Source organism: Melanotaenia boesemani, chromosome 1 (genome assembly GCF_017639745.1).
Source record: "Melanotaenia boesemani isolate fMelBoe1 chromosome 1, fMelBoe1.pri, whole genome shotgun sequence".
Classification (NCBI taxonomy): Eukaryota; Metazoa; Chordata; class Actinopteri; order Atheriniformes; family Melanotaeniidae; genus Melanotaenia; species Melanotaenia boesemani.
Genome location: NC_055682.1, coordinates 14,393,460 through 14,406,658, shown reverse-complemented (window position 1 = coordinate 14,406,658; position 13,199 = coordinate 14,393,460). Strand labels below are relative to the sequence as shown.

The 13,199-nt window shown below is 38.3% G+C and overlaps 1 protein-coding gene across 1 annotated transcript in view; it reads right to left on the bottom strand.

The window, feature by feature from the left end:
• pla2r1 (phospholipase A2 receptor 1) overlaps positions 1-13,199 on the bottom strand; it is a 43,575-nt gene that overhangs the window by 10,857 nt on the left and 19,519 nt on the right. Inside the window, exons 4-19 of the mRNA XM_041980495.1 lie at positions 11,604-11,768; positions 11,288-11,401; positions 10,926-11,075; positions 10,442-10,636; positions 10,151-10,314; positions 9,801-9,911; positions 6,838-6,950; positions 6,544-6,713; positions 6,235-6,443; positions 5,693-5,838; positions 4,973-5,057; positions 4,740-4,875; positions 4,614-4,649; positions 4,047-4,207; positions 3,288-3,352; positions 80-183 (exon numbers count right to left, since the gene is read on the bottom strand). Coding sequence (XP_041836429.1) covers positions 80-183; positions 3,288-3,352; positions 4,047-4,207; positions 4,614-4,649; positions 4,740-4,875; positions 4,973-5,057; positions 5,693-5,838; positions 6,235-6,443; positions 6,544-6,713; positions 6,838-6,950; positions 9,801-9,911; positions 10,151-10,314; positions 10,442-10,636; positions 10,926-11,075; positions 11,288-11,401; positions 11,604-11,768 — 2,124 coding nt within the window. The remainder of the gene's footprint in view (positions 1-79; positions 184-3,287; positions 3,353-4,046; positions 4,208-4,613; positions 4,650-4,739; positions 4,876-4,972; positions 5,058-5,692; positions 5,839-6,234; positions 6,444-6,543; positions 6,714-6,837; positions 6,951-9,800; positions 9,912-10,150; positions 10,315-10,441; positions 10,637-10,925; positions 11,076-11,287; positions 11,402-11,603; positions 11,769-13,199) is intronic.

Here is a 13,199-nt window from a genome sequence, read left to right as displayed (position 1 = left end):
ACCAATTAAAGTTAAGTGCTGGCATATACGATTATGTGAGAATCTGTGTGTGTGTGTGTGCGCGTTTGCTTGTGTTTACCTGTTGAGGAATTCATGGTGACACACATCCCATGTTTTTTAAGGCTACTGTCAAAACTCCCGTCAGCCCAGTTGTGAAATTCAATCATTGTCTTATCGCTCCACCTGAAAAAGAAATTTAATAGCAATGATTGTTAGAGTAATTAATGTAGCGTGAATTGTTTCTTGAACCCCAACTTTCATCTCACTGCCTTTGATCATCTGAATGCATTTCAGCTTTACTGCAAATGTGCATTCTTTTCAAATCAAACATAAATTTTAAATCAACCTCATTAAAACTAGACAAAAAAAGGCTTGTTCATTCATGCCTTCCCATCGACTACTGTGGGAAAAATGGCAGGGGTTTTCCTCATCTTGATTAACAGCTGATTAACAGATTAACCCTAATTAAATTTTAAATATTCCTGTTGTAGCACACTTAAGTTAATTTGGCTTCCTGTCTGTTTTCTTCCACATCTGTCTTCAAATGGTTAATTACTGTTATGGACAGTGTTATGAACATGGTTGTTCTTCACCTCTTTTCATCCATGTTAGGCAGCTAAACCAAACTTTCCAGCCTTTCTCATTTCTCTCCTCCTCCTCATCTCCTCTCTCCTCCTGCCTGTGACACAAAATAGTTATCACATTATCTTGAAGGAGTTCTTAATTGCTAAAATGCACCAGGTGGAAGGAGGAGTAAGAGGAGAGGAGGCATCTGGGATGTATAAAAAGGATGTAACATTTAATGTGCTATTGTCACAAAACCTCCACATTAGACAAGCTTCCTCATTGTCCATTTTTAAAACTCATCTTAAAATCCATTTTTATTCTTTGGCTTTTTTTAGTGTGCTATGGTTTGTCTTACTTATTGGTTTTATTTGTTTTTAATCAGTTTATTCTTTTAAATTGTTTATTGGTGTTAAACTGTTTTTAAAACAATGAACAATTATTTTATTATATTTTGTCCTTGTTAATTGTTGTGTTTTCTGTGTTGCTTTGCCCATTTATGTACAGTACTTTGTTACAACTGTGGTTGTTTTAAAGGGCTTTATAAATAAAGTAGTTAAGAGTTATCATGAACACTCTTAATAACCATGTGACTAATTGTAAAATACAACAAAACAGACTATGCAACTCTGCCACACATGATATTAAATTGTTTTAAAATCATAACTTCAAATTGAAGATGAATCATTTTGTTAAAAGCGAGTTAACGGAGCTTCACTCTATACACCTAAAAACCACCAACCAGGCTAGAAATCTGGGTGTATTGATGGACTCAGACCTAAATTTTGAGAAACACATTAAAGGAATTACAAAGTCAGCCTACTATCACCTTAAGAATATATCAAAGGTAAATGATCTTATGTTTCATCAGGACCTGGAAAAACTAGTCCAGCTTTCATCTTTAGTCGGCTTGATTATTGTAACAGTGTTTTTTATAGGTTCTACCTATAAATAAATAAATAAATAAATAGTTATTCAGAACTCTGCTGCTCGAGTCCTCACAAAGACCAAGACATCAGCTCTGAGGTCTTTACACTGGCTGCCTGTTCGTCAGAGAATAGACTTTAAAGTTCTGCTGCTGGTCTATAAAGCTCTGAAAGGTTTAGGACCAAAATACATCAGTGACCTCTTGATCAAGGATGAACCTGCCAGAACCCTCAGGTCATGGATCCAGTTTCTTATCAGTTCCCAGAGTCAGAACCAGACATGGAAAAGCCGCATTCAGCTTCTATGCTCCACATGTCTGAAACAAACTCCCAGAAAGCCTCAGATCAGCTGAAACACTCTGTTCTTTTAAGCTTGAAATTTTAAACCTGATCATGTTTTAATACTGTTTTTCCCCACAGTGGAACTTTATTTCTTGCATTTTGTCTATGTTATCTTAGCTTTTTCTGTTTTTATTTCTTTTAATGTTTTTTTTAAGCACTTGTTATTGCTCCCTGCTGTAATGCTTTTAATGTTTTATGTAAAGCACTTTGAATCATCTTGTACATGAAATGTGCTATACAAATAAATTCTGCCTTGCCTTTTCTTTTCTCAACTTTTTTCTGCTTTTGACTCTTCCTTAGTTCCTCTCCAGGAAGAAAAGGCAGGAAGAGGAACCAAGGCTGTACAAACTGAAAAACCAGAGGCAGGCTCCTGGATTTTTTCCCCACATTTGAATTTTTAATTTTGTTTGTGGTATTCCTGGTCACTTTCCTTGTGTGGATTTTAGATATCCACACTTTCTCTACATTTGAGAATTAAACTTATTTACACAGCTGGTGTTCTACATTTGACTCAATCCTTCTGAAATGGGGATTACAAAATTTTTAATTTCTGTTGGTTACATCTATTCATGCCACAATCTTCTCATCATATTTTCATCTGCTGTCCTTCTATGACACATCATATACTGAATGTCAACATTTATGTGTATCTTTCATATTTTTCTACATATGACACTCAGATGTTGGAAGCCAAAGCCAGAGGGCTACTTATTTATTATTAATTTAATGCATAAAGTATGGTAAACAGAAGTTGTTTTTTAGGTTAACCCTGTTATTGTATTCTCAAGATAACATTTTTGTTTTTCTTTATAGTGCACCTACAATCATAAAATAAATAAAAAATAAGACATTGGATTCATACTGCTCTTTATATTGCAAGATCTCAAATTAAAAACTTTATTAAAAGTAAGAGAAAATGAAAAGATAACCAGAGAACTGCTGGGTGTGCAGAAGATAAAGGACCAACTTTTCTGCATCTAAGAGGGAGAGAACGGGGTAGAGTTTGGAAACTTCCCGCAGGTGACAGAATGAGGTCTTGCAGAGGTGGTTGATATGGGATTCAAAGGTGAATTGGGGGTCCGTTTTTACAGATTTGTGACTACTGACAAGAGGAGAATATTGGAGTCAGAGAAGGACTTGCTGGTTATGAGTGATGATTTGGTCATTAACCAACTAAGGCTACCAAGCTTACTTTGCCCAATGTGTTATTGGATGAAGTAACAGACTAAAAAAAAAAAAAGAGAGAGAGATTCAGCACTTACAGGAGAAGCTGCTCTTTAGTGAATGGTGTAAAATGCAGTAGTTTGTGTAACAACACCTCAGCCCAGTTCTGTTTTAGGAAACAAGATTTCTTGCAGTCTTTTTAGATTTTTTTGTCACCCAATTATCATCAAAAAAAGCAACAGTCATTCCATTAAATTCAGATAAATTGCTTTTCCAATAACACACACACACCTGACCTCCTCTCCAGGCAGGCCGATGGACATGCCAATCCACCAGTCAGTTGGGCCCAAAGAGAGCTGAAAACACATAATGAATAAAACAGGGTTAAAAGAAAAAAAAAACAAAACAAAAAAAAACAAAAAAACGGTAACTTTATTTTTCCTCTCCTGCTCTGCAAGCTAGCCCTGATTTTTAGATGCCCTCCTTAGCTCATTCTTTGCTTCTTCATCATCTAGTTTTTGTTCCCATTATTCCCACACAAGCTTAAACACCACAAAAGACTTCTTAAGTCCGATTTGAAAGGCTGCTGCCAACAGACAGCCTTTTCCTGACTCACTCTGTGTGGGGGCACTCGAGCATTAAAGTGTCCACATATGAGGTGAATTTTAGCTTGTCACTGTGTGTCTGCAAACACTTAAGTTTGAGAAAAAAAAAGAGAATCATTGTGTTCACACTTGTAGGCTTTTCCCAGAGTGTGTGATCTGTTTGTAGAATGGGTTTTTCCAGAGCCATTCAACAAAGACAAGCTTCTGTGATTTCTTTGAGTGCATTTTTTGGGTTTGTTCTCTTTAAATAAAAAGAGGTTCATGTTTGTGGACTCACTTTGCCTTTACATTAAAAACATCATATAAAGAGTAAAAAGGTGAGGCTTTAACTCAAATGCTTTTGTAACAACTGCACACTAAAGAACGCAACTCACAGAAGCGCCACTCTGCAAATCTTTACATGTGGCACTCTGCTGTCAGATTATGAATTGCGACTTTGACAAACCCGTCGCAAGCGCTCCTTGACAAAGTGCAGCTCCTCTCTGGAGTGAATGGACATCAGATGGGCTCCCATCATCTGACAGGCCAGAGAAACAGAGTGCCAGTCGAAGGGCTGCTTGGCCAGCAGGTACTCAGCTCCACGGTAAAACACCCAGGGTTCACTCTCTGCAAGAAGAAAGAAGACGTGTTTTCAAATATTAAAGTGGGGTTAATGATGCACAGCTCTCATTTCTGACAAACTGATCACATTTTATATGTGACTATAAGACTGCTCAAATGGCAAAATGGACTTTTCCTTTTTTCCTTTAAAGACATTTTCAGTTCTAGCTGACAGAATTTCTCAGCAAGAAGTGAAATGTCCTCAAGAATCAAAATGAGAAAAAAACAAAAGTCCAGCAGCGTCCTACGTAAGTATTGGCTTGACTTCGCAAGATGGCCGTCCAAGCCTTTACAAGCTTGTTAGTGGCTGATGAGCCCTATACGACCAAGCCAGGTGCAGTTTATATCATAACTTCATTAACAACATCTGCAGTTTCGGCATCTGTTAAGTTTTTCAAAGAATTTTACTCACGCTCAGTGTACCAGTACGGTTTCTTTAGTTTATCACCTGCAACATCAAACAGAGTTTTATCAATAGGATGGTGCTGATGTGTGTATTTACAGACTGTGTGCAGCCGGGTCATATGTGGGTGTTCACCTCTTGACAGCTTGCAGATCCACTCATGTTTGTTATCACAGGGCTGTGGTGTAACAGTGTTGGTCAGGTCACTGTACACAGCACAGTCCCTCCTATCATCCTCCTCATTTTTATCTTCAATGAAAGACTTCACAACCTGCACAAAGACAAAGACACCAGACAAAGCTGTAATAATGCACATTTTGTAAATGTCAGAAATTGAAGATGAGCCGGCTGGATGTCTCTGTACTTACTGGAGAACCATCAGACCACTCCCAGACTCCAGGATGCTCAGGGTCTCTCTTATTTAAACCAACCCAGAACCAGCGGCCCTCTGTTCTAAAAATAACACAAAAAAGGAGCAGGGCACAAACACACTGCAACATAAGTTCATATGAGAAATTTAAATCCTTTTAAAATGTCTACTTTGATAAACGGTCTAGCCTGCCTCATCTGCACTCTACAGATCTTTTAGCAAAGATTCCAAATTTATTATTATTCCTCACATGAAAATAATAATTATTGTTTCCTTTAGAACAAGTTGTTTAAATCTACAGTAATGATTCTCTTCTTCCTCAGTCTGCAATTTAGCATTGTCATGTTTCTAAAGTAGCCTAGAAGTAACTAATCCATCATTGGCTGTAGGGAGGGCATTTCATTGTTTTAAGCACCCACCACAGATTCTTGTAAGAGGAGGGTTAGGCTGGAAGGATATTCAGCTGGATGCAATATGGAACTTTGTAACTTTATGCCATTAAAGTGTACACACATCTCTTTATTGCCTGGTCTGTGTAAACCCCAGTTTACTATTCACTTTCAAAAATGTTACAAACTTAAAGATTATTATTGTTTTTAATGCTGGCTAGAACAGAAGATTGGCTAGAATAACAAGTCTCTGAACCAAATTGCTTCCCTAAAAAGAGTAATTAAATTCTGAGTTTACTGTGTTACAAGTCTTAGAGGGCTGTACCAACCCTTCAAACATGGTACTGAGCAGGTACTTGACAAAAAGCTGTTCTTCATAGTGCTGGAAACTGGCCAGCTGAGCCCCAAGGGCCTGGCAGAAGAAGTCCGCTTCCACCCAGGAGCGCTTCATCAGGACTTTCTCATCGTGGAACACCTAGAAGGGCACCATCTCAGATAACCAGGGCTAAAATTGCAGAAATGCATTACATTTGCACAGTTTCTGAATTTTCTCTATTTTTTTTAGCGTGCTTTTTCTGCTTAATAGATCATGTTTAATTATAGAACTCACTTGTATAAATGATTATGACATGCATACTTAACAGGATAAGTAGGTGTAGACAACAAAGAAACAGATGGAAGAGTTTGTTGTTTGGTAAAACAAATATCCCCTTCAGTGTGATTCAGTCTGGTTGGTGAGCTTACTTGTGCCAATTTCTCTATCATTTCCATCCCCATACTTCATTTGTACTAAATAGTGGGCAAAGTAAGACAGAAGGCAATAAAAGGACAGAGTGGGTAAGAGAGGACAAAATAACACAGAAGTTCCTACCTTAAAACAGTGGAGCAACCCAGAGTGTGATTCCCAGCCTGGAGGACAGGGGGCATAAGCATCAATGTGGTGCTCTGGCAGCTCAATGTCATGGTAGCTGCTCACACTCTGCTTGCAAACGGACAGAGCCTTGTGTGACTTGCAGTCTTTCACCTCCCAGTGACCCAGAGCAGGTCCACCTGACATGGCAACACATCCACCAGCACTGACTGAGAACAGTAGAGAAGGAAGACAGATAAACTTCCCCAAAACAACCACGGTGCACTTATTCATCAGTAGCAAAACAAGAATTTTCCAACAACAGGCCACCTGGCTGGTGTTTATTCCAGTTTGTGAAGATGAGAGGCAGAGCTGAGCCATTGTGAGGAAGCCAGCTGTAAGTCCCCTCCTTCTCCTGGTCTATGAGACCGATCCAGTAATGCATGCTACTGTTGGCTCCACTCGCACTCAGCAAACTGTTGACAAATGCCTGCTCAAACCTGCAGGAGTGTGGAAGATGAGTGGAGACAGTTTGAAATGTTGAAACAACAAACCAAAAAAAAAAATAAATAAATAAAAAATATTTCCTGTAAATGCATTAAAATGATAGGGACAATAAAGCACCTGTTTTCTATAGTAACAAGAGGAGCCTTGCAGTAATATCCTTTCAGTGCATTTTCATAGTTTTGTTCATGACTAGTCACAGTGTAACAAGAATAACCATGCCGCCTCCACCCCTAAGAAACAAAAAAACAAAAAACAGAATCATTTCAAGGGTTTGTTTTTCCAGTTGTGCCTCACTCTATTTTAAGTAGGAATGTGGTTTCCTCTGAATTTGAAGGTGACCTCTATCATATTCAAACTCAGAGGAACCTCTGTAAAAAGAGGAGATTTCTGTTTCATACATCCATGCATTTCCACCCATATCAGGTCAGTCAGTCACCCACTTCAGTATTTTAAAAAGTCTTTTCAGCTTTTCTACAGCCCAGTGCAGGAGTGGCTGCTCATTTCAAGTATCATTCTCTTCCGCTCTCTCTTTCCATGTTACAGTTTTCAAAATCTTCTTTGTTATGGGAAATAACTTCCAAGCTACAACCTATGAACTGAAAATGGCAAGTTTACATTTGGGCCAGGCAACAAGTAAGGACTGCTTCTTTCTTTGAACACATAGGAAGATGTAAAAATAACACTTTGACTTTCAAAATATTTACCAGGGACATTCTTGTAAGTTTGGCCTCGGCCCCACCAAAACTAGAACCAGTCTTACACCATTTTACGGTAATATTACAAAGTGCATTATGGCCAAGTCCCTTATTTGTATCTCTTTAGAGAAATACATAGTTTTTTTCCTCCCTCAATTATGCCAAAATATCAAGTGCAATAACACTGCACTAGGGAGACAAGTCTGTCGATGTAAGGCAGGGTGTGGTAGACAAGCCCAAGCATTGAAGGTTTGTAGATAAATGGGGTTTTGACCTCCACCAAGACAGAGCTCAAGTAACTAGCAGCATTGGTTTTGTCTGTCTGTCTGTTAGCAACATAACTCAAAAAGTTGTGGACAGATTTTGATTACATTTTCAGGAAATATCAGAAATGGATTAAGGAACAGGTGATTCGATTTTTGGGGTGATCTGGATCACAGCCTGGATCCAGGAATTTTTAAAGGATCCTTTACTGTGGGGAGATTAGAGCGTCTAACAAAAAACAATGCCCACAACCATTGGCAAAAAAGGCTAATTATTATGGCTAATTCTAATTATTTTTGTGATGCTCATAGCGTTAAATTTTTTTTTTTGAAAAGCCAAACTCTCATTTCAGCTGGTACATCAAAGTTTGTGACCTGGTTAATGTTAATGGTTAACCAGAGTGTGTCTGCAGTGCTGCTGACAGTAATAAATGATGGCAAAGTTTTTTTTGGCTTTTCTTTTAAACCATAGTTCTTGGACTGTATTCATTTAAACTAGGATTTTCTTTTCTGCCTTAACAAGTCTTGTCTCCAGTGAGAACACCTCCTATTATAACACCTGTAACACCCTAAGTTAGCATTGCTGTACTTGTTCTACTTGTACACAGACATTTCAATAGATCTAAAAGGATTTAGAGCTGCATGTCAAGACTTTGGTTTCATCAGTGTCGAAAGCTTCAATGTTTTTCCTCACATAAGCACATGTGTTGCAATATAAATGCATTGTTAAATCATTAACAATTAATCTAAATTATACCCATAATTATTTTACTAAAGGTTTATTTATATGCAAGTTTTCCAATTTATGTATTAAATTAAATGCATTGGTTCTGTTGTTACATTGAAAACTGACTTTCCAACAATCCACATAGCCTAATCTCTAGCTTAGCTAAATAAATGTTTAGATCTTAAGTATTTAAAAAGTCCCCCTTCGTCATCTGGTCCAAAGCAAAGGTTTCATATTTTTCCTACTCCTGAAATTTGAACCCTATCCAGTTTTAATCCGGAGTGAAGGTCATGTTTTATGTTTTGGTGCATTTCTGAACATGTAGGGCTTTGGTCATATACATGTAAATGCTTGGTGTGGAGAGAGTGTTTTGACATGTGGTGTGAATTTTTCCTCCTTTACCCTTTTCACCTCTCTAACTCCAGACTCCTTATGGGGTCCAGATGCCTGCACTCACATCTGCATAAAGACAGAATTCAGAGCTTTCTCTAACACTAGACACTAGAAATGTCTTTAAAAAAGCATGCTAATAGAAACATTTCATCTCTTTACCTGATTTATCTGATAAAACACAAAGAATCTTAAGTGGAAGGCTTAGTTTTGTTCACTAAAACCCTGAAGGGGACATTCAGAAACTGCTCAAGCATGATGATATTGTACCCTCGGGGTAATTTTTGGCCCCATGTTCCAGAAACGAAGTAGCCTGATGACTCAGTAGTTTGATATTCCTGTAAACAGAGTCAGAGAGCACCATGCACGCCAGACAATACATCAACAGTCAATGAATCAGCTCATTGTGTTTGTGAAGGGGCAAGTTGTTGTGAAGTTGAACTGCAGCAGGCATGTGGATCTGTCTGGTGCAAGTCCCGATCTCTGCAGGGATGTTTAAACACTACCCAAAATCTACTGAACAAAATGCAGAAGAAAAAAAAATCATTTTAGTTTATCAACTGACTGGGTTTCCTTGAGCCCATTAGCTTTGTGACAAACTCTCAAGTTATTTTTAGTGTGCGGACACTTTCAGACTTGTAGGATACAGCCGGCATCAGTATTTTTCATACAAATAATTCGATGAAAAAATAAATAAATACATAAAAAAAAACCAATCAACATAAACCAATGTGAGTCTTCACTTGAACATCTTCTGCTTGTAGGTCTAATCAAATAGTTTTTTAAAGAATTGTGCCATCTTGTGGGTAAAGTTTTATACAAGACTCTGCAGCTCATAATGAAATGAAAGTTCAGTCATGGAAAGTAACTTGTTAACTCATTAGTGACCTGACCTTGATTTGAATAGTGCTACCAATGACTTCACTCATGTTACTGAAAGATGCATCAGAATGTAAATATCTGTGATGCAAGTGTGTATGTGTACTCGTGCATTCATGTTCCTACCACAGGACATCCTTCATCCCAGGTTCCATGGAGCTGAACTGGATTCTGACTCTCTCTTCTGCACACAGCAGGCAGCCGCTCATCACATGAGCCCAAAAGCCAGTTGCCTTTCTGTGACAGAGGTTTGCATTTTATTCTCACAAGGGCAGCAGCCAACTTATACAAACATTATAAATAACTGCAGCTAGATGATTAATAATTAGCTGATGTAAATGATATTTGGCTTCTCAGAAGCGACAAATGAGAGAAATTGTGTTTTTTTTTTGGTCAGAACTTGGAGCAAAATCAGTGTTTTTTTTTATCATTGATGTGTGTGTTTGTGTATACACATATATAACAAGATTTCCCACCTCTCTGTCCACTTTGGCACAGAGCGTTACATCTGTCAGGTTGAGAACAGGGTGATACTGGTGCCAAAGAGTAATAGTTACTGGTGAGCCATCAAACCACTCTACAGTTGGTGACGATGCACGTTTCCATAGACCAATCCAGACCTCAGTACTCTGCCCAGAAACTGAGAAACACGAGTACACAACTTATCATTCTGACACAATATTGTAATTTCGTTGCACTTTTGTTGCAATGGCAATAAAGTTCTATTCTATATCCTGAATTATCCTGTGTTGCATGAACATCCTCACAGTTGGCCAGGAGGATCAGCAGCATTTCCACTTCTGACAAAGTTTGGAGACTGGTGAGGTTTGCTCCATGAGAGCCACAGGCCTGGGAAGACTCCTCCCAGCTTCCAGCTTCTGTTTCTGGCAGTACATGGTAGCAGAAACCATTATGAGGCCACCAGCTATCAGCACATTCGGTACGAATATACTGCCAGTTCTCTGTAGGAGGAAAAACCAGGAAGTGAAGTGAAAACGCTAATCAGGACAAGACGGACCGGAATATCAAAAGCTCACAGCAGACATTGTTTTGGTCTAGTCGCCAAAAGCGCAACAGGGAGGAAGGTCAGAAGTTCACTCCCCAGGTGCAGTGCAGCAGCTGTGGCCAACAAATACAAAAACTAAGAAAGCTTTTTGTACATTTTTCCCACAAACTCATAATTCAAAACAGTTTAAAACTCCTCTGAAGAAACAGTCTGCATGTTTGAGTGCATCTGTTGTACACTCTCACCTAGCGGCTCAGCTCTGTAGGTGTCATTAGGTGTCTTCTTGCAGATGTATGGCAGAGCAGACTCACAGGACAGACTCTGCCAGTGGCCTTCGTAGGCTGAGTTGTAAACACCACACTGTCTGTTGTCCTGCAGAGGGCTGGTGGGAAGAGCTGGTGGGAGCACAGGTGTGAAAAAAATTTTATTTCTTCATTGTTTAGGATGTCACAAGGACTAAACATCTGATGTTAATAAATTTGTTATGAAACTGTTTATTCCTCATATTGCTACAGACTGTGCATACACATTTGATGGTATGAAGGTGTTTTTAAGGCAAAACAACTGAGCACCTGTGACTGAAATTTATTAGTTATTAGATTAGCACCTGTGGTGAAATTCACTAGTGCTAGAGGCGCTCCATCAGACCACTGCCACCCATGTCCATCATTAAGGTGGTTTAGCCCAATCCATACCATCGCTCCAACGCTTGACAGTCGATCTACACAAAGCGGAAAAAAACGTGACAGAAATCATTTATAAATCTTGAACTGTGATCAAATAAGAGAGGGCAACATTTTAAACCACAACCTTACAATATCAAGAACAATTGTTCTAGTATCAGTGCAGCACGGCTCTGTTGCAGTTTGCAGATTTAACACAGATCCAGCCCTGCAGTTTGTGTTTTTCTATCAGATGCCTACCTCTGATGTACCTGTGCTCTGCCAGGCTGGTGACGCTGAGCAGGTTTCCACCTTGAGCCTGGCAGGTTGACAACGCCTGACTCCAGGTAAGGATGGTGTACAGGTTGAACTGGTAACAAGCTCGTAGCTCTTGATTTGACTCCCAGAAGTGTTCACAACTGTAATCTGAGTATTGCAGTGAATCAAAAAGGCAGGAAGAAACTGAATGAGAAAGAGGTGAGTATGTGTTCAGAGCTTACACAACATAGAAAGCAGAGGGGGAAAATGGCATATTTATCACAGGAAACATGGCTCTAAAAATAGAGCCATCAGCGGAAACAATAAGGATTATAAAACTCCTTTAAGAAGACCGTTCAGTATTAAGTGTGGCAAAAGATGTTGGCTGTTCAGATTCAGAAAACTTTATTTAACCCATACAGGCAATTAACTTGCAGCTTACCACAGACACCAGTCAGCATTCAAAGTGCAATGTGTCAGACATAATTAGAGCACAGTATCCATGACATAGTTAGAAGACAACAGATAAAAACATTAAAATATCAATAATAATAATAATAAACCCAGGTTAACTATTTCTAAAATTTAATATAGTAAAAGGAAATCAGGAAGGCTGTCAAAGGGAAACAAACAGATAAACTAAAAATGAGCATCAATAAAGAAAAGTGAAAGCAATGACTTGAAAATATAATATTTCCAATTGAAAACAATGGCTAACACACAAATAAAATAAACTTTTATTTGATACAGATCAAACTAGAAGCACTCAGAGAGTACAGACCTTTGTCAAGCCATAGGGTCACTTACCTAAAAAAAAAAAAAAAACTAAATGCCAAACAGCCCATCCAGTACACCGTATATTTACCAGATCCAGAATATCAACATGGTCCGGTCAAACGGTGTCAGATTTGATCTGGGTCACCTGCAAAATCTAATCACTTGTTCTTTATTCCATTTGTGACATTTCCTAAAAATTTTATCAAAATCTGTCCATAACTTTTTGAGTAATGTTGCTGACAGACAGAAAGACAAACAAATGCCACCGAAAAAACAATTAAAAAATAAACAGATGCAGGAGAATATCTACGAAAACCACTAAAACTTAGCAGGTATCAGTGAGAAGACATGTTAAATACATAATAAAATAAAAATCTATACTCCAGCACATTGATGGATGTTAGAGCAGCATTCATCCTACTTTGTGTTTTAAAAAGAAAGAAAACAGAAAAATGAGAAATGGTGGATCAGATTAAAACTATTTACAGTTAAAGTGTAGAAACAGTGTCTCCATGTCTGCTGCAGCTATTCTCTTCTATGTTATCTGAACCACGTTTTACTAAAGACTGAAAGGAGATTTTTTTTTCTTTTTATCATAATGATGCATTCAGGTCCAGAATAATTGGATTCTCTGATAAAGAGGCAAACAGCAGCATCACCATTAACATACTGACTTAAGTGTAGGCTGAAAAAAAGTGTTTAATTCTGTATATTGTCCATGAACACAGAAACTGCCTCAAACACATTTTGAGCCAAAAGTATCCAACTATCACACCAACCAATAACAGATAGGCTGATGAAGAAAATCTGAAGATGAATGAT